At 47.7% G+C, this 21,532-nt stretch overlaps 1 protein-coding gene across 1 annotated transcript in view; it reads right to left on the bottom strand.

The window, feature by feature from the left end:
• Positions 1-8,022: 8,022 nt before the first annotated feature.
• LOC121836817 (protein ABHD13-like) overlaps positions 8,023-21,532 on the bottom strand; it is a 26,862-nt gene continuing 13,352 nt past the window's right edge. The window contains exons 4-7 of the mRNA XM_042292047.1: positions 18,507-18,754; positions 17,541-17,645; positions 10,285-10,392; positions 8,023-8,290 (exon numbers count right to left, since the gene is read on the bottom strand). Of these exons, the coding sequence (XP_042147981.1) occupies positions 8,204-8,290; positions 10,285-10,392; positions 17,541-17,645; positions 18,507-18,754 (548 nt within the window). The 3' untranslated portion in view covers positions 8,023-8,203. The remainder of the gene's footprint in view (positions 8,291-10,284; positions 10,393-17,540; positions 17,646-18,506; positions 18,755-21,532) is intronic.

Genomic DNA, 21,532 nt, shown 5'->3' with positions numbered 1-21,532 from the left:
CTGCGCAAGAAGCAGACGAACTTGCCCTCCGCATTGATTATATATTATAATATAAAAAGCAACTTCGAGGCACTGTTATTCGTTAGAAAGATCTCACAAAAACGTCATACATGTTTCTTTAATAAATTAACATTTTTAATCGCCATAGATACAAACATAGCCACTCCGTGACGTGGCACATCGTCTGCTCTCATCATCCTACCTGCTCCGTCACAGGAGAGCGCCTGCGAGGTGGCGGCACCAAAACATCTTGTCGCCAATAATGGAAAGGCTAGCTGCCTTTGTCTCTGCCCAGCAGTGTTGCGGAATGGGCACCCCCATTCCATTTCAATTCCATTCCGGGGAATTAGAGTTTTCGATAATCCATTTCCTTTCAATTTCTAGGAATGGAGACACAGCCCATTCCCACTCCTGAAATGGCTAAATCATTCCATTCCATTCCTTTAATTCCTAAACGTTAAAATTGGCACTTGACAGCTACATTTTGTTGCCGGCATAAGCAGCATAAAGCTGACATTATCAAATGCAGAGACAATTGCAAAAAAAAAAAGAAAAAAAAAGCCTAATTCCTCAGAAAAGCACTGATTTTTACTAAGCGGACCGCTGGTGGCAGAAAGTGTTTATTTGCAATGTACTGCAAGCATCGAGAAAGCCCCTTGAAATGTCTATGCTTGTTTAAGACACCAACAACACCGGTCTCGCGACCACGTGGCTCGCAACAAACAGCAAAACTTTTTTACTTTTTTAACTTTTTTGCATTTGACTTTTAAGACATACGCGGCCAGCGTGTTTGTTTGATAAGACCATAAAAATATCCAGTTCGTGCGTGGCGCAGGAATAATATTCTTCAAATACAGCAACACGGCTAGTACACTGCTGGAAGCGACTCCATGCACAGTGGAAAGAACATATCCTCTGACAAAATGCAACCTCTGCGGCGCAGCACGAGGGACTGTATAGACCATGTCACGAAACCTGTTTTAAAACGCATAAGTTCACGCTTGCTTTACTAATCTCGATATTTTTTATCATATTCAATTTTTGGCTGGTTCGCCTGCCCTTTTCCACCCTTCGCATACTCATTCTCGTGTTTCCTCTTCAGACGGCGAATAAAGTTCGATGATATACACTCCGTGCGGGAACTATAGGGGGCGCTTTGAAAAACGCGCGCAGCGCCGCTAGCGGAGGAGCTGGCGTTCGACCGTGAGGCGCGTTCAGCAGCCTGGGGCGCCCTTTCGCATGCGAAGCTGTGGCGGCGGGAGCGCGCACGGACGAAACTTTTGCTTTTTGAGCCGATACGTTGAGGATGACGTTGCATGAGTGCTGGGGCAGAAGGGCATTTAGCTGTTCTCCACTTCTTATATATTGAGTTTGAGTCATTATTAGGGGTAATTTCTCTAGTTGCGGCCAAAAAAGGAGTTGGAGCGATTTGCCGGAAAACAAGACGGCCGCCATGATAATTGCTCTGAGTGGGAAATTTATTTCGCTCGTCGCAGTAAACGTAGGACTGCTGGAACGATGATATTGGAGGCGAGTGAGATGTTCTCTAAGTTTGTGCACGAAGTGTGCCAAGTGTCATTTAGACAGCAGGTGTGAAAGCTATGTTTCTAATGAATAAAGAAATAAAGCTGTACGGTATATCCAATATTGGACCCAAAATGTTGTGTTATAGCGGCCTGTGCAAAGTGCAGATTTGGGCACACAGGTGCCTGGACTTGACAGTAACATGACACAGCACTTATTATGAAAAAAAAAAAAAAAAAGGTGCCATAGGGAAACCAGGTGAAAATTTGGTTTGAGCGGCGTAACTCAAAGGGAACCGGTTTTGACAATGAAAAGGCTGTCAAGAGAATACCACTGGTCGGGGGACGTAGAGACTTTAGAGGAAGGAAGGGACTAGTGGACTGTACTTCCAATTGAAACAACTTTACGATAGGTGGTTCCAAAGCCGAGAAAACAAAGTTGACGGCCAACACACGGTTTGGCCGCCAAGTGCTTTTGCGGTCAGCTGTTGTATAATAACCTGTTGTGAGAGGTGCTGATTTTCGTCGCACAGGTACTTTGACATGACCGTAACTTGGCACAACACTTATTATAACAAAAATAGTTGGCATACCGAAACCAGGTGGAAATTTAGTTTGGGCGCCGTAACTAAATGGGAACTGGCTTTGACCGTCAAAGGCTGCCAGATATTACCACTCATCGTGGGAGGTGCACACCTTACAGGCAGGAAGGGACCAGTGGACGGGTACTTCCAGTTCGAACCACTTCGCGATAGGTGGCTCTAAAGCCGAGAAAAAAAATTGTTGTCTAGAGAACTCGGGGTGTCAGCGTTTCCACATCCAGAAGGAGGCTGATCAAGCAAGAAAGCACACCACATAAACTTTCATACTCAAACGCCGATTCTCCAGTGATTCCGAGTTTCATTGTTGTTTTCTTTAGATTTATATTTGTCACTTTTTTTACCGTTCGAATCTGTCTTCATGAAGTACAGATTGCGTGCCATACTTGTCCGGAAATATCATCGACACGTACGATGGGGACGAAACTTCTTTGGAGGGCATTCGTCCAACGAAATTGGCACAGCATACCCGCGAGTGTGAGAGGGCATTTCAGTTCGTCCCATCGGCGCTGACACATGTAGGCGTTACTGGTACGAAAACAAACGCAGAGCGCAAAGCGGCAGTGTAAAATATGTCAGCCGTGCCGACACACTGGCAGACATGATCGGGACACCAAATTTTTCGCGCCGTACGGCACGGCTCCATCGTTGTCGCTGCCCCACAAAACATCGGCGAGGTGAAAAACTGTGAAGCTTTGTCTCCACGAGATACGACGCATAACTATTGAAGCACTTAATGACGCAGCAGAGGCAGCACTTCATGCTGTGAACCCCAGCGCAACCGCACCGCTCAGACTTCAATGCGTACCAACGTACGTGGCGTGGTTTCGGTTTTGTTTTCTCTGGAGTTCTCATTGCCCACCTTCGGTACCGGCCGCGCGGCGGCGCGCCAGTCGCGTCGCACGGAGTGTATACGCCAACTGCACCGTGTATAGTTTCCTTGCACAACTTTCAGCGTGCAGCTTGTTTATTTTCTTTGCGACTAATGTAGAAAAATGTCTTCTACGATGCCATGACTCAATCTGTATTTATCTTGTCTTCTCGTCCGAATGGACCTTTTCCAAATACCGACGGCACCAGGCGGTGGCTCCATGAACCAAAAATCGAGGAACTGACCTACCTGCGCTACCAATAGATAATGGGAGCTACGCTACCAGTTGCTTCACTCTCTGAGCTGCGTCGCGTGCCCAACGCAACTTTAAAGAGGGAAATCCGTAGCGTCCACCCAAACGTCGTGTTTTTCTTTCCGTCCACTTCCTTTTTTTGTGTAACACAATTATATATATGCTGCAATTACGTGTTCTACTCGTCGATCCACAGCCTCATTCCGAATTTCCTCGATTTTTCGTTCCGACTTCCACCGCTTGGCATCGGGCGCTTGCGCGTGTGCAGAACGCTTCTCGGAAAAGGTCCATTGTGATGTCCCTCTTCGCGCTGATCGAGTGGCGGGTTCAGGCAGCAGACGGTACCAACCGATTTATTCTTCTACCTCGGTATCAGTTGTTCGCGTAGTGGCGACGGGTCGGGAAGTCAGCGTTGACGAAGCTCTTCACATCAAGATACAATTAACGGGGTAATACCGCACCGTTCGAATTGACATTCCCCGTGTTCCCTCAACAACACCGTCCAACTGACTACTCACCGCCCCGAACAGGGTCCAGGACAAGGAGCACGAATGCAGACCGGACAGCCGAGACGTGCGGAAGCCAAAACCTCAGTGGCAGCTAGTACACAGCTCTCCTTCTCAGTTACCCTCACAGAACGGTCGCGCCTCGTCTGGCGCGGGACAATCTTTCTGCAGGTCTAGTCAGTTCGGTCACACCAAGAGCGGTGACGATAGTCTACTTCACCTTATGATGGACTTTGACAGACAGCACGAGAGCCATCGAAACCAATCCAGTGCTTTCTGAGTGCTGCGTCACCCTGCAGTCCCGCTCATGGTACTGGATTGCCTAGGGTGACTCGTAGCGTCCACAGCGGTCCATCGCAAGGTGAAACAAAGTATCCAGAGACTAAAGTCAAGGGAAATGAGCGGGAATCCGCTAGCTTGCTTGTAACCCCAACCCACTAAAACATAAAACACAGAAAACAAGCATTGGAACAAAGACCAAGTAATATACAAATGCAGTACAAAAAAACAAGCCTCGGAGCAAAGCGCAAGAGGAAAAGAGGGAAGTGAATCTCGCTTTGGTTTTAATGCCGAAGCAAACCCACATTTCGCACTTCAAAGGAGTGCGCACGAATGAACGTGGAAGGCAGCAGGGTTGGCTGCCTGCTAAACAACATGCCTCGAACTATAAGAAAACAATACCTGATCATCTTTCGACGGCGCCCAAGTCAACGAGTTGTCAGAGCTCTGCGAGTTATGAGTTGCTTCCGCTCCCAGATCTCAGTCTGTGCGCGCGCGTGCATTCTACAAACCGTCGCAACAATAACAAAAAAAAGCATGACAAGAAGTACGACGAGGAGTTGTGCATGGCGGTTTCTTTCTTTGCCGCTCCCTTTTCTTTTGCTTGGTGCTTGGTTTCTTGTCTCGCTCTCGTGTAACGCCATCGAAGCCCGACGCCCGCGCGTCCGTGAAAGGCGCCACATTACCCCCCTTTCCCCCTTTGCTCTTTGCTTTGACGCTTGTTTTTTTTGTATTGCATTTTGTTGGCGTATAAGTCTGTTGGGCTCCTCGCGGGCTAGCAGTTTCCCGCTCATTTTATTTCTGAGCAACTGACTCACTGACTGGCTCGGTTTAGCTGACCGTAAACACTAAAAAAGTAAAAAAAGAACCGTGCCTCATTCCATTCCCATTCCATTCCGGGCAAAAGGCACCTAATTCCATTCCCATTCCATTCCCTTCAACGTTGCCGCCATTCCATTCCCATTCCACTCCGGGGTCGTGAAAATGCGGAATGATTCCGGAATCATTCCAACTCTGGAGTGGCAACTCCGCAACACTGCTGCCCAGTGCCTCCCTCCAACTAGAGTGAACGAGACCATCGTCTGCATCTCATGCAGGGGCAGTAGGGTCACCGAACGCCGGCGTCACCTGCCACGCCTAGCAGTGGCTGTTTTATATGTTCTATGCGGCTTTCAGAAATCCCCACGACCATTGTTTAAATCAGGATTTCACCGCATTGTATTTGGCATTCGAGAGAGTTTGGAAGCTCCCATATCATGATGTCCACGAGAAACTTTTGGAGGCTGAGAAGCCTCCCCCATGTTGTGTTTGGATAAACTGAAGGCCTGAGGACCAGTTTTGGTGGTCCTTATATAGACCACCAAGTTGAGCTGGAGGCCTGAAGCTGTCACATTTGGCAAGAGGTAGACAAGTCTGCAAAGGCTCTGTTCACATTGTTGCAGCCGGTTATATTTCCAGATTTCCGCCCATATCGGGTGCTTGGGGACCTCATCCAGCTGGAAATTTTGGAGGGCTGTCCTTCACACCCTCTGGTCATCAACCAAATTTGGGCGTATACGATTGATGTTCTCCCCACAGAACCATCCAAAATCTGGCTCCCCAGTTGTTTTGTTCTATGGTCTGCTGTAGGGGTGCGTGCAAATAGCTTGAATCAAGTGGCCATGCGTCATTAATATCTTCCACACTGCGACGGAAACCCAGGGCATACCGACTCTCTTTGCGGTGTTGAAGCTAGGGGTGATACAGCACTATTTGATTCAATCTAGTATTGGCACACCCCTAGTCTTCTGTCAAGGGCAAGATGAAGTAGCTGTTTGAAGAATTCCTGATGCATCTGGAAAGCAAGGAGAGGTCTTTCCACAAGAGCCAAGCGTCGGCAGAGAAAAGGGAAAGGGTGTGCGAACAGAAGGTACCATGCCAAGGTTCCTAGGTTTCAAGAATGTGACTGTGCAAGAGAAAGAGCTCCCAGGTGGCAGAAAAGGAGCTCAGCAATACATGGGCCCAATAAAAGCCATTAAAAAAAAAAAAAAAAAAGTTGGTTTGTGTGTGTGTTTATACAGCCTAGAACTTGGTCTGCCTCAAGGGGCGACGAGTCTCCCAGCTGTAGATGAGAAATTTAGCCAGTGCAGCACAACCGCTAGCCTGGGGTCTTTAACGTGCACCACGCAGTAGTGATACACGACTGCACGCCGGTACGATGCTCATCCAGATCGAAACAGGCAGGGGTGGGGATTGAACCATAAAGGCCATTATGAAGCAAGGAGCAAGCACATTCCCTGTAGGATATTCACTCCTAGAGCATAAGAACGGAGAGAGGTCCGTTAGCAAGTCATGTACCAACTGGCCCACCCATCCATTTTATTGTACTTGTGCCCCAAGTAGGAAACCGGGTGGTTTCCTTGCGACGTCGGGGCAGCGACAGAAACCAGACAGATCTGCCACCCTAGGATTCGTTGCCAGGAGCAACAGTAGCCTAACCAGCAACCGCAGTGTCGGGTGTGGCATTGTGTACTAGTATACCAGAACAGGATGATTCTACCCCCCCGTACTGCTGACTGGCTTGGCAGGTGCTGCAGCAAGACACTGTTGCCAGACAGCCACCAACACGAGCACGTAAACGGCCAGAATAAATCGGTGATTGTACGACTTAGTCTCTTCAGTGGCGAAATTGCCGGTTTTCAAATACAACATTTTTCGTTAGCGTAACAATGTTTTTTTGGTGTACGAAGGCACAGGTATATCGGGCACAGAATGCTTCAGGATTACGACTGTTTATGGAAGCAACAAACAGGTCTAATACGGTATTCTGCTATATATATACGGCTCGCCTGCGACGTCAGTCCGCCCCTCTTTTTGGTGGCCAGAAGCGCTTTGTTAATGCAGCAGAAGCGACTCCTCCCGCGCCCTTTCCCCCAGGTCTGTCCTCTTACTGGTGGCCAGAAGTGTCTCGCTAACGCACCGGAAGCCGCCCTCTTACGCGCCCTGTCCCCCATTACGTCCGACCAAGTGACATCAGCCTATCTGGTTTTGTACAAGAATGCAGTGTCAGGAAAATTATAAAGAGCCACCAGCATTTGCAAACTCATCCTCAACAACTATTCATAGTTTAAAAAAAGACGATCCACAATAAGCACAGAAGAGACTTTAAGGAGAGCTCGATCTAGGTCACTGGAATAGACCATTTGCTATATTACCCAAGCATCAAGGAGAATGCAGGGATTGGTGTTCCACGTGCCACACGCACACGCCTTCCCCGTACAAAAGATTCGAAATAAATAACCAAAATAAAACGGTGACGAAAGCGAGTGCAAAATACAATTTGTTTTAGGTTTTTGCTTTAGAAAATTTATTACCGCTGAGGCCAGCAGATTGGAACACCAATCCCTGCATTCTTCTTGATGCTTGGGTAATATAGCAATAGGTCTATTCACAACTGCACGGTGCCAGCAGGATTGGGCTTCACTGCCCCAGCTATGGCAGCATACATGTTTCACCAGATATACCTTCGGTACCATAATTCAGAAAAGGGGGGATTCAAGCAGCATTGGAAAGGGTTGTTCCAGTTTAGAAGTCGTGTCCCTGTTATATGCAAGCCCAACCTGCCCAAGAGGTTTACCTTCAGAATGACAAGCTGCGTCAACTTAATCTATCTGCCCCTCAAAGCCATTCTGTTCTGCGAGGATAGACATTGCCTAGACATGAAAAGACTCCTGAAGTTTGTTTTTTCTTCAATGCACTTCCGGGTCAAGGCGACGAAAGGCATATTTGCCTTTCAATTATTTATTAGCGCTCGTTTCTTTTGTGTAGGAATGCCGGAAGAGCTGGCCTAGCAATGAAGGCTGCATGTTTTGTGGAAATCTTCAGCTTCAACCAGTTATAAATCTCATTTCTGAACCGTAGTGCAACGTACAGATTTATGCAGGGAGCTTTTCTGTTAATGAACAATTTCTAGAGGTCTACCATGCCTTGGGGAGCCACACTGCAACAAACACAATGGAGTGCACTTCTTTATTACGTTTCGGCGTAAACTATGTACAAACGACCTCCTGACTGGAGAGGCACGTTCTCAAAGCTGTCACAACTGGAGTCCCAAAGCGTAGCCCCCAACTGAAGAAGAAACGGAACGGTCCTGTTGCACGCCGGTGGCGGCACCCGGGCCTAGCCGGGAGGGCTCAGATGACGTCGGCTGGAATGTGGATGCACGTCTGGTCGCTGGGCCACTCCGGTGCATCCTTCTGCTCCTTCTGCCTCGCCACGAGCTGCAAGACGGAGCAAACGACGAGCCTCGGCTTGTTTTCGAGACTGCCATCGCACTATGGCTGTCTCGGTTAACCCGAAGAGTTAACATGATTATCTAGAGGAAAAGGTCTCATGCTTCTCAACCGCTCTGGAACGGCGGGACAGAGACGAGGACATTGGTGGTCTCGAAGGGACCATATTGCTGGCGGCGCTTTGATGTACAATGAGAAGCAGAAAAAAATTGCTAGTAAAGTCTGTACCTAGCACTTTTTCTAGCCTTCTTTAGCACAAAAACAACAATGTTACGCACTGCATAAAAACAAAAAAAATTGCTAGGCGATTGTGTTGCATACGTGAAAAGTTTTCGCATCAAAAACGGTTATATCATTGTTTAGCAGCACGTCTAGCCTGTTCAGCCAGACGCCTACATTCATGGCGCTCCTCGTCGGATAACGTGTGGCATGCACGCATGTGAAATGATAAACCTGGTGATTTTCCAGAACCTACTAACCCACTCCTCTCCCACCTTGCCTACCTCTTCCCCTCCCTCCACCCCTGGTCACACGGCCTTCCCTTTAACCAACTGGTGCCAACCACCCTCCCTCCTCCCCTCCCCTTCGTCGACCAATCGGTGCCGAGCCTCGCGGCCATGCATTTATGCAGGCTTCACTTTTGGCCTTCATGAAACGCCAAATGCCTAGCCAAAGAACATTTCACACTATAAAGAAGTCGACGAGCACTCAAAGAAATTCGACGCATCGCAGCAAAAAAATGAACACGCCTAATTTTTCGTCTCCTTTTTTTCCGCCACTTTTCCTTCTCTTTCCGTCGCTTTCTTTCTCATTCTTTCTCACGAGACCATTGATGTCAGCGCTTACGATTTGCCGCGTTGTGCTCCCGTCTTTATCCGACAGGCTAGCCCGAGTACGGTGCCTGGGACATGCCTCCGACTGGAGTGCTCGGCGTCCTATTCCGCCCGCACGTTGGAAGTGGTCCACAAGTGGCAACGTATTGCGTTGCGGGAGACGGCCTTCTCACGCTATCGGACGTCGCGACCCCGGCAGTGGGTCGCGGCAGTTCTGACAAAAAAAGGCGAGCGTCGCGGTCGTTGCGGCGTCCCAACTCCCCGCTGTCGAAGCTTCCGTGGACCATCAAGCCGGAGAGCGACCCGAAGCAGGACGGGCGTCCGCCGCATCCACTTCCGCCGACGTAGCGCCGCCGGAATAGCGATGGGGAACAACTTGACAGAAGTGCAAAGTCATTGGGCGAAAATAAAGGAAACACAATCGACGACATGGTACCCGCACCGGTCGAAGACAAGTTCCAGTCACCGTGACGCTCGTTTGAAAAGTGGAAATTGTGTAAACCCTGAAGCTCACAAAAAATCAATTCCCGCTTTTGCGAGCTATTCTCGAAGCTCGTCGTCAATCAACAGGCTCTTGTTTCGGGATATTGCGGAACAATTAGAATTGGGGTATCATTGCAGACGCCGCGGTTCGTTCGGCACGCTACGTGTCGAGAGACGCACACGCCGGTTGGTCGCGAATGTTGGGAGTTGGCGAAGCACCCCTTCGGCGTGCCGCGCAATCCGCCGACGAGACGGCTCGTCACGAATTCGGCGAAGGATCTTAAATTTAAACAAGCGCAGCCGTCGCTCCCTTTTGGCCGTCTGCCACAAATCGTGCTCGCACCGGCAGATTTTTGCTCGGCGTTCCCGCCTGCGTCCGCAGACAATCTCGCCAGAGTCGTCGAAAGGATGCGAACAGCAGGGAGGGGCTTCGGTTCTCCCGCCTCCAGAGCAAGCTCCCTACCTTCGACAATGCTTTGGAATCTCGTTAGCCTCGAGCGTGCACGACGTCTGACGGCACGACACTTGGGCTTTTGTGACATCCTTTGTTGCCACTTTGGGACCACTTTTGAAGTGTGGGCGGAATAGGAAATGCGCCGGTTAGAGTTGTGCCCCAGGCGCCGTCCTGTAGCACCGGAGAGCAGACGGTCTGTGCAGAGAGCTTACGTCGTTGATGAAAAGGCTCAAGGTGGGGTAATATCCCTTGCACAGCCAGGTCTCGTTGTGGGTCCCAGACTCGAAGGTTGCTAGCCTCTTCATGGGACTGCCGCAATTCTGCGGGAGACGCAAATACAAACTTTTCGTTAATGCCCCCAAACCAGAGCGGCTTTCTTCTTTTCAAAGCCGCCAAGTGCCACAAATGTTTGCAAAGTAAAACGAAGGACTATCGGACATGCAGACGGTCTCACAATTACTTCTATCACTTCAGCATCCATCACTATTTCGTGTACTCTCTTTTAACGGATGTAGAAACCACACTTTCTACGAGCAAAAATGTAGGAACTGCGTTCACGCCAAGCTTTGCCAAGATGGCAGCTGCAAAAAATTACCCCAAATGTTCAAAGTCCACGCTGGTATGATATTTAGTTGCAAAACATTTAAATGGACTCATTATTTTCGTTGCCCTAACACCTACTCTAGTTGTGGGGGGGGATTTCACTCATATTTTGTTGCCTTCATGCCACGCAAGGGGACCGTGGGTACCTCGTGATAAGGGTTTCATATTTCGGGGGTTTATTTTTCTTCGAATTTGGGGGTGTTTTTTGGGGGTTTGGTGCTTTTTGGTATCAATTTTTGTCCTTTGACACAAAATCGGGGATTATCGGGGTTTACGTTAAAGAAAATGGGACACAGGATTCCCCAACTTCCAGGAAAAATGCTAATGCCCCAATTACTTGCAAAACGTCCCCGCACTGATAAAAAAGAAAAAAATACCGTAGACGAAATGTGTGGCTTCGAAGCACGAGCAGCCTCTCAGACAGTTTATTAAGGGGCTATGTGTCGGGTCAACACAGAATAAACCTGTAGACAAAAATTTTTCTTCCACAATTTTTATTCAAAAGCAGCTCCAATCCTGAGTTTTTCGGTTTCTCCCAATTTAAATAAAACGCGGCTCAGGGGTTAATTTTCGGAGTTTATCGGTATTTACCTGAAACGCAAAACCCTACTCGTGATGCGGGCTGAATAAACAAAGCCACGCTCCTGCAAGACGGCACAATTGATCCCGATAAGCAGACTAGTGCCGACCGATTGTGTAACAGCCTCTCGACTTCTAAACAGCAACCCAGAGCGCAACTTGGCACCACGTGACATAACCCGACAACCGTACAACACAACACGACCCCCTCACCCACAAGTGAAGGGTGGTTGGTACAGAACGGAGAAGAGCGCAAAAGGACTTTCCTGCCGTACGAGAAATAGGTTTGGCATTACATGAGGCACCACATGTGCTTTCGGATCTGAGGAAAGGACCCACCAGGATGGCACAGAAACAAGCTTTTTACGAGAAGTGGCATTACCAAATGTGAGCTGGCCATTCCTTGGGTTGCTGCCGGATGACACAAAAACTGCAGCCCAGTATAATCTGGAGTCCTGGGTTGCATGTCAGACCAAGTTATGGTGCTGCAAGCGTCTCTCGAGCAGTAAAGCATATCGAGCCATTGTAAGGCAGAATGCAGTGAGGGAAGCAGCAATTGACTTTTTGTAGCAGGTTTTGTAGCGGGAAATGATCGGTTCGGAGCACCCATCGGCGCTTTTGGAGCAACATCTGTATGGACAATACTCGAAAATGAAAAACTGATTTTATCGCAAAATGAGTTCCTCTTTGATAATGAAGGGTTCCTCTTTCATACAGACGCATATTACTGATTACCCTTTGTAACAAGAATAGATAGAATGTGAAAGGAACACACAGCCCTCTTTTTAGTAATAAGGCTCAGGTCAGAGTAGATTCCATTTAGAATGGGTATTAAAAAAATGGTTGAAAATGAATCATAACGCAACACTTCAGTTGAGATAAAGCCCTTCTCTTTCTCCCCCATTTATAGACGGTAATTAATTTAACCTGTAAATATAATTCCTCTAAAATGCTGGCTAAAACCAGCATATTAGCTAAAGCGTCTAACAATAAAAATATGTCCCCCCAAGTTTCATTAATCTGCCAAACTGAAGATTCTAATATCAAAAACTGCAAAAACTAGCACTTACAAATATTATAAAAACCTGCAGTTGCGCATTATAAGTGAGACTGCACACTAACGGCATTGGAAACAGAGTTGAGTCAAAGTTCACGGCCCTTTCAATCAACTGCTGCACGCAAACTAATTTGACTACATGTTTATTCAAAACTAAGACCCGAGTGTTTTTTTGTTTTTTTTTTTAATCAGAAGTTAACTTACAAGTAAGGTAAGAGAAATCCAACCTGTGAGAGTACTGAGCATAATTTCAAGACAATCGTGCTAACACAGGCGCTGTGGTGAAGCTCGAAGCACGCGTGAGTGCGAGGCAGTGAAGGTTGGCGCGGGCGGTGGGAAGTATGATACGCTGTAGCCAAAGCATGGAGTCATGTGGCAGACATGCTAGTCAAATGACCCCAACAGGAGCAAATAAAAAGCCCAGGTTCTGTCTTATCATAGATAGCCACCATCCCACTGTGTTGCAAATGTTTCTCTCGACTTCTAGCTCCCAACATAGACGTCATTGTCTGAAATTAAAACTATGATGGGGCCACTGCGGTTGACGAGAAATCTCTGTACTTCGTTTCAACGAGCCAATGGGATTAATCAAACAGCGTAAAAAGCGCGACATCGTGGCATGCGTCATCTTTTTGGATACGTGCTATTTTACTGGTAAACCAATCAGGCTCAGCGAATGCTCCGTGACTTGCGATTTTAGTACTTTGTGTTTGTGGTTATGTGCTCGATCCTTCAATTGTACTCTCATCTGATGTGAAACAAACAACTATAGGCTGAGTGGAGGCAGCATGAAATACATATATGTATCATTTTGCTCCCTGAATTGATGACTAATAAGTAGGGGTGTGCGAATACTCGAATATACGAATTCGAATCGAATAGAAAGCTCCCGAATAATTTGATTCGCGAATCGAATTCCTAGTATTCGGTCACTCGAATATTCAATATATTTGGCTAAAGACGCGCGGTCGGCGCGGAGCTGACACAGAAAGCTGTTTTTTCGTAAGCGCCGTAATGTTAGACAGACCATGCGAAAAACAGCTCTTGGTCCTACCATTCCACAAAAATCTAATGCGCAGGTTAGAAAAAGAAAAGTAACGAACGCCACAAACTTTATAGCACGCAGATTTACTCACGATCGTGACGCAACCTACCCTTAAATTACAACCGAAACACTCCGTTTCGGTTGTAATTTAAGGGTAGGTTGCGGCCTCCCAACAATTCCAGAGAGGAATTGTTGGGAGGCCGGAATCTCGCGCCATGCGTAATTCTTTTCACGAGTAAAGCCCCTCGTTTCAAATTGAAGTACCAATGTAAAACACACTTAGGGGGCCGCACTCACAGAAATCGGCGACTGCACAGTCAGAGAAAGAAAAGCACGTTAACCACGCCGATGAAACCAGCAGAGTTATCCAGAGCCTAATGTAGAGAGTTTGACCATTCGTTGGGAAGTATAGGAGACAAATGGGGAGGCGCCATTGGCCGAAAGAGGACTGGGCGTGTTCCAGGGCGTCTTCTGAAATTTAAATGTGACCACCCAGAAGCCGGAAATAATACCCTGGCGATGGCCGTGAGAAACAAACCTGATAACTGCATCGGAGTGACTCTCGGTGACTGAAAATATGGTACACGTGATGTTTCAATCACGCTCATCCAAAATGATGGTGGGAGAGTGCGACTAGCGGATCGATCGACATAATCCGTACACCAAGCGTCGAGGGCCGGGAAACTGCCGTCCGAGCGGTCACATTCTGCTTGAGCAAAACAGAGTTGAGCGGCGCATTCGTTTCTTACATCTTTATGCATGATCATGATCAAAACAAGACGTGCACCCTATTTTCAACCACGAAGAGTTACTACACTTCACTCTTACGCGCTAATTAAAACCATTTATGAACCATTTTTGATCAAAACTGTTTCTCGCTACCACCGCTAGGGGATTCTTTTCGGCGTCTGGTTGGTCAAGAGAGCATGCCAAGCCCTCTTTCCGAGTCTGACGCACACGCTGGCTCTGCCCGCGCCTCCCATTGACCAAACTCTCTGTATACACGGCTCTGGAGTTATCGTCATCATTCTTTTGGAACCGCAAGCCGCAAATTCTGATTCGGAACGAAACGGAACGGAAAAATAGTGTGCCTAGATTTGAGAAGGCTTCCAACCGTTCGATAGCCGCATTTGAATAACGAACTGCGAGAAGGTGACGAAAAGACGAAAGCGTTGATCGGGATTGGGCAGGCACGGCAGGGACGGCAGGCGTCGTCGCCCTTCTGTTTGCTCCCCTTTTTCCACGCGACAACACAACACATGCGCACTTACGACCAATCTGCGCTGAGGCTGTCTCCGTGGTTTCAGTTTCGCTTGCTTCCTGTTTTAAATCAAGGCTCTCTAAAACAGGATAGATAGACGGAAAAATGGATGCATAGCGGCAGTTGGACGGTGTCTTGCGCCACCTAACCACGTTTTTTTTTTTTCTTACTTCAGATTATATTGTTTAAGCCCGTTTCAGAGTGGCCTGTTTACTCAGATTTAACACCTATCTGTTTATTTATGTGAAATACAATTTTGGGTGCCCTTTTTCGTCCTTAAAATGGAAACCAAATATCGCAAAATGCCCCTTTTCTGAGATACCGTATTTACTCGCAGAATGAACACACTTTTTTTCCCGAAAAATCGATGCAAAGTTAGGGGGGGGGGCGTTCATTACGCGAAGTAAAATTTTTGCGTCCGTATTTACTCGGCTAATGAACGTACCTAGTATCCTGAAAAATCGAACTTCTTATCTCTTTGCGCGAGGCGCCCGACCCCGTAACGAAACCAAGCTGTGCAAAAGAAAAAAAAAAACCTCCTTTCTTTTTTTTTCTCCTAGTTCCTTTTTTTTTTTTTTTTCGCTTTTCGCAAGCTGTCTTGTTTCTTTAGGCGTTGCTTAGGCGAGGGCTCTCCGCTTATCTTTCTTATTCTTTGCGCGCTACGCACGACCCCCCCCCCCCCCCCCCCCCCGTAACCAAACTGCGCTGTGCAAGAAAAAAAAAAGCTCTTCTTTCTCTTTTTTTTTCTCAGTTCCGTGTTTTTCTTCTTTTTCCTTTTTGCCGTCTTTCGCAAGCTGTTTCGTTTGCTTAGAGGACTTCTCTGCTCCTCTTTCTTACCTCCTTGCGCGCGGCGCGCGATCCCCCGTAAACAAAAGGCGCTGTGAAAAAAAAAAAAAAAAGCTCTTCTGTTTGTTTTTTTTAGTTCCGTGGTTTTTTTTTTTTTTTTTTCTTGCTGCCTTTCGCAAGTTGTTTCGTTCGCTTAGAGCGCTTCTCTTTCTTACCTCTTTGCGCGCCGCCGCGCGCGTACCAGAAATCCAGACTGCGCCGTGCAAAAAAAAAAAAAGCTTCTCTCCATGTTCTTTTTTCTTGCTTCTGTTGGATCTTTTTGAATTTTTTTAACGCCTTTTGCAAGGCGTTTTGTTCGCCTACGCTGCCCATGCATTCGCGACCTCGCTGCACCAGGATAGAAAAGTGCGTTCATTTCGCGCGCGTGGGGGGATGGGGTCAAAATTTTGACATCCGAGTTGGGGGTGCGTTTATTACGCGAGTGAAAAAAAAAGTAGAAATTTTGAGAGCCCACTTGGGGGGTGCGTTCATTACGCGAGTGCGTTCATTGTGCGAGTAAATACGGTATATGAATATTTATAAAAAAAAAAGTATAAAAAGAAGGCATGCGTGGCTGTAACTTTGGTTTTTTGTGACATTTAGGGTAGATAAATTATATTTTGTGCCATAAAATTGGATTTTTAGTGCCCAACATCCAAGAGCAACTACTTTTACTTTTTTTTTCACCAGAATGTTTTTACATTTTAGCTTTTGTTCCATACAAGATGCATATTCTACACCAGGTGCATACTCTGCACATATAATAATCTCATTTGCAGCACACTTTGAAAAATTCCTACAAATAAAGTCACTATTCGATATTCAATTCAATATTCGGCTTTTCTTTCTTGATTCGATTCGGTATTCGATTCGAAAACTACTATTCGGTATTCGCACACCCCTTATTAAGCTATTTTTATTTTTTGCTTTGTTTAAGCCCATCTTGGAGCATGTGTGGCGCACATCTTAGCAAAAATGGCATTTTGGTGCAAGATGTAGCAGACTTTCCTTCGTGGCACAGTTTGGCGCAAATGGTGCAGTACTTCCATCACTGAGAATGTGTTTGAGGGTTGCAGTCCCCGAGAGAAATGTGACAGAGCGCCACGAAAACCCTTTTGACATGTGTGATGCATACTTCAGAGGACAATATGTACAAAAGAACACATAACTGGAAAGAAACAAATTAATTGAGAAGAACAAAATTCTAAATGTGACCACACAGGGATTTGAACTCACGACCCCATGATTACAAGCCCGACATTCTACCACCGTTCCAAAAAGGGGACTCGAGAAAAAGGAACCAAACTATCTATTCACTGTTCAAATGCAAACGCCGGACGCCGACGTTTGCAGCGGCGCATATATCCAGGACCTTTCCGTGTCGGTGCCTGATCCCACTACTCCTTTCTAGTACGCGCCGCGTTTTCCACCGCTTGGTGGTGGGTATGTGAACGGGTCATTTCTTTTTCCCGTAGTTCATAAACTGCATTTGTTTCTTTTCTGATTAAAATACTGAACTTTTATAAATAATCGAAACAGTTTACGCCACTTAGACTTTGTATTTCAACAAAAAAAGAAGCTTTTAGCGGCTCTGACCAGTATGTAGTAAGCCCAGGACCGAAGACGTCACATTTTGCGCGCTTCCGGTACCGCGGGTCGCCCTCGTCGGTGGAGGAGCTTTCCGCGTCGTCCGGTTAAAATATGACGCACTGATATTTAGTTACTCTCTCCGTGCCCGCTGGCTTGCCCGAACCCCAAGAGACGTGGAAACCGCAAAAAAGGTAGACGCTTAAATATGATTGCAGGGCCCCTTTAAGCTGAGTGGAAGTCCATCCGCTTCATGCACAGGGGTTGAGGTAACGTCAGAACACCGAGCTCAGATTCGCTCCGATTGGAAGAATAGTAAGTAGAGCCCGAGGCAGCTAGCCATGCAGCTAGCCTCGAGGTCTACCCTCTATCCTTCAAATCGGAGCTAATCGGAGCTCGGCGTTTCGACGTCACCGTAACCCCTGCACACGAGGCGGACAAACTTGTGTTCTGCATTAACTTTCTCAGGGTTTTCACACCCCCGGCGTGGGAAGACGGGGAGCAGACTTGCCTGGTACAGTCGCTGGGTCATGGACGGGGGCACGAGGGCGTCCGAGAGGCCCGACAGAAACAGCACGGGGACCCTCACCCGAGGCACCTTGTCAATGGACCGGAACTGCAAGCGGGGCAGACATGTCCCGTCACGCTTCGCACTGCTCCCGGGAAACCGGAATATTAAATTTCACGGCAACAGCCGTTACAGGGACTTCCCAGCCGAATTTACGATGGCAGGACGGCAATGGGCTGAAAACTCAGTTTCAAATGCTCTCGCACGTGCACCGCCCTGTGACACCAGGCAATGTGCACATACTATCTTGCCGGGCGGCAATGTCCTCTTCTACAGTTGGCGGGAGATGCCGCCGCACGACTATGCAGTGCAGTGCTTGCTCGCACGCTTCCGAAGGAGAGGGTTGCTGCGAACGTGCCGCCACGCCAGCTTTGGCCGCACGCCACCTCGTCTCCTGCAAGGGCGACGGTACCTTCCCGCAATACTTGAAGGATCAAAATGGGAGACGACTGTGATACTCTGCTCCACAGGTGGAGCATATACAGCTACTCTATACTTCATTTCACCTTACGATGGACTGCAGATGACACTACGAGACATGGAAGCCAATTCAACGCTACGCGAGTGTCATGTGATTTTCGGTAGGGGAGCAATGCGACATGCATGTGGGCGTGTCATCATGTGACACTTTCTTGGCACTGGACTGGCTGGGATGACTCGCAGCATCTGTGGTGGCACATCGTAAGGTGAAATGGAGTATAGAAGTAGAAAAAGATGAAGTGTAACCAAGGTCAAATCACGAACCAAAAGTTGTCAGTCAACGCCAAGCGAGTTACTACTTTTGTTGCGCTCGTGTCCTTAGAGTGCTCATCTTCCAGGTGCGCCGTTACGTCGAACACCAAAAACAACCAGCTTGCCCAAACGGCAGTTTTGATGCGAGCATAGCAGCGCCGGACAGGCTCGTCTCACCTGGCTCTTGAAGCAGAAGTCCGGCAACCAGCGCAGCCAGCCGAAAAGCAGGCGTCCCACCTCGGGCACCGAGCAGAAGGTGTTCTCCACCACGATGCCCAGCAGGCGGCAGGCATGTTCCGGCCGCGACGCCAAGTCCAGGGCCACGGCGCCGCCCAGGGAACGTCCGAAGACCAGCAGCTTGGTTGCGTCCAGCCCCGGGTGCTGCGCCAGGAAGTCCAGGCCCGCCTGGGCATCCCGGTACAGCCCTGCGCCGGATGGGCGTGCGTTAGAACCAAACCAAATTAAGGCTGGTCCACACACTTGCATTCTCCTACGCACGATTTGTAACCTTTTACAACTAGAGAAGACTAGAGAGGCTATATCACAAAGAGTTGCTCGACTGGGGTCACGTGGCTCATGTGCCACATTTGCTATACGAGCTGCAAGGATTTGCCAAAAGCGCCGATCGTCTGCAAGCGTCTTGCAGACTTCCTCCTCGCCATGCAGCGCATGCACACTTGCGACGAATTCTTGTGGGAGCCGTTTGCCATCGAATTGCAAACGCTCCCCGTGGTTTGAGAGGAACCTTCTCTTCGATCTAGGCTCCTTAGTAAACACTAGAGAGTCCAGAATGAAGAGTGGGTCCGACCGAAACCAGAGAGAGCATTCGCAATTTAATGGCGAACGACTCCCGCAAAGAACAGACGCAAGTGCAGATGCGCGGCATTGTCAAGTGGCGAGGAGAAAAGTGGGTGGAAAAGCGGAGACGCTTGCGGATCATAGATACTTTTGCCACCTCCTCACAGCTCGTATTGCGAATGCGGCACATGAACCATGTGATCCCGATTGGGCAGTTGGAAACTCTCCCTAATGTAGGCTCTCTAGAAAACACACTGGCATGGTGGCGCCATCTATGGGGTGGCCGTAGGACTAAATGCTACTATGGCGAAGGTCTCGTGGTATTGGCGAGATCAAATGTACATATGTGCTATCTATAAGAACTGGTCGTTTATAACATTGTAAAAAAATTTTCGGACCAATAAAGGACAAATGATGCACCGAAAATATAGGAAATCTATGGATATTACGAGTGTTTGCGGCTACCCGATAGATAACGGCGTTGTGTTCTCTCGTAATAAAAGATAATAATAATAATAATAATAATTATAATAATAATCATTATTATCATTGTTATTGGCCAATAGGAAGAAACAATACTTATTCAGATCTGTCTAAGCCAAGGAAGGCTTGTGTGGCATAACCTGGCAGTAGAGCACACTCTTCACATCATGAAATGGGTCACAGCAAAGAAAAAGTAGTAAGTAAAGTTTTGATTATTTGGTTATGTCATTGAAGTTTTTTTTTCCTTAAACCCTTTTTGAGCTTATAGTTAGGAGTTGCTAATGAAATGTAATCAGGTAGCTTATTAAAAATCTTTGAAATGTAAAATGATCTAGGTGGTGCTTTCCTCATAGTGATTATAATATCATGGTGTTTCATACAATGCAGTGCTCCTAAATTTACGAGAAAGCAGTCTTAATATTTTATAATAACTGAACCAAAGGTGTTTAAAAACAACAGTTTGAAGAAATATAGAATAGAAACAAGGCCACTTAAGAGAGTCAAACAAGTTATTAATATGGTCAGTTGGTAAACCATAGGAGAAACTTTTTAGCATTCCCTTCAAAATAAAATTCTGGTGTGCTACTGACAGGAGCAGTTCAAAAAGAGAGTAACACCATATTTAGGAATACTGTATGCCAAAGCATGCATAAGCATTTTCCTAGTGCTACAGGAAAGAAAAACTTAAAGGTTGTAGAGCTGACAAGATACATTTCTCAGGCGTTTCGACACAGAGGAAAGGTGCGCATTCCATGACTAGTCAGAATCAAAGTAGATTCCCAGATACTTGACAGACTATTCATATTGAACAGGATTACAACAGTGTAGTACACATTCATAGTCGTGTAAAAACAAAGAAAGGAAACACCCTAACTTTTTGCAAGGGCTTTGAACACACGCCAGTTTAGTTTTGGAGGCCTTCACATTTATCCTCTTCTTTTTCAACCAATCCACAACAGCAATGGCATTTCCTCGCAAGAAAGCGTGGCATATTCAATATCGGTACGACACGAATCAGGCATGTCAGCACTAGTTGACACTCTAGATAAGGAACTTAGCCAATGCGCGCGACTGCTAGCCCGGGGCCTTTAACATGCGTTGCGCAGCAGCGATACACGACCGTACGCCGTACAATGGTCGTTCAGATCGAAACAGGCAGGGGTGGGGATGGAACTTAGGATCCCCGGGTTCCGTGATGCAAGCTTTTTGCTCCACGTGCCCCGAGCTGCAGTGTTCAAACACGCTCCGCAAACGACGCTACGCGCTCCCTGCCGACAACGTGTCTTTGACTGGCGTATTTAGCGTCTTCTACCGCCTATGTGCCAAAAAATGGTCCGGGCGGCAAACTGCGTCGCGTGAGACGGCGTGCCGTGCCGTCCGATCACAATCTCGACAGTTGGCAGTAGAAGCTACTACGGGCGTCCGCTGCGTCCACTGCCGCTGCACTGTCACTGCCAGGATCGTGGCAGGCAACTGTGGGGAACGAGCGCGGCATCGTCAGGCGGCAATCGAGGGACCACAAATGAGGACGCAGTAAAAGCACCAGTTCGAGACGCGCTGTAGGCACCGCACCTCGACCAAATTTCAGTGCCACACCCCCGCAGGTCACAGGCAATTTTGCGAGGCTCGGACCAATCTGCCAAAAGGATATCGGGTAGCCAAATCCCAACACCTCGAACCCAGCTTGACTCAAGAATGACACACTCGGTTTAAATCCATTCGGATCCGTTCCACCGTCGGGTTGGGCTAGGGTGTTCGGACCTGCCCGAGCCCCCATAATCTTCGGCATGCCGAGATTCAGAACCACTCCGTTATATCGACTAAATGTGCGCTTTGCGATTGAGGATATCCGCAAACGGTATACTAAATTGCCAACTTTGTTTTGCCAAGTTCCGTTCTACAAAAGGTTGACCGTGCCATGA

Source organism: Ixodes scapularis, unplaced genomic scaffold (genome assembly GCF_016920785.2).
Source record: "Ixodes scapularis isolate PalLabHiFi unplaced genomic scaffold, ASM1692078v2 PGA_scaffold2__306_contigs__length_199485367, whole genome shotgun sequence".
NCBI classification, from domain to species: Eukaryota; Metazoa; Arthropoda; class Arachnida; order Ixodida; family Ixodidae; genus Ixodes; species Ixodes scapularis.
Note: the sequence above shows the minus strand (reverse complement) of the source record. Positions and strands in the feature narration are given on the sequence as shown.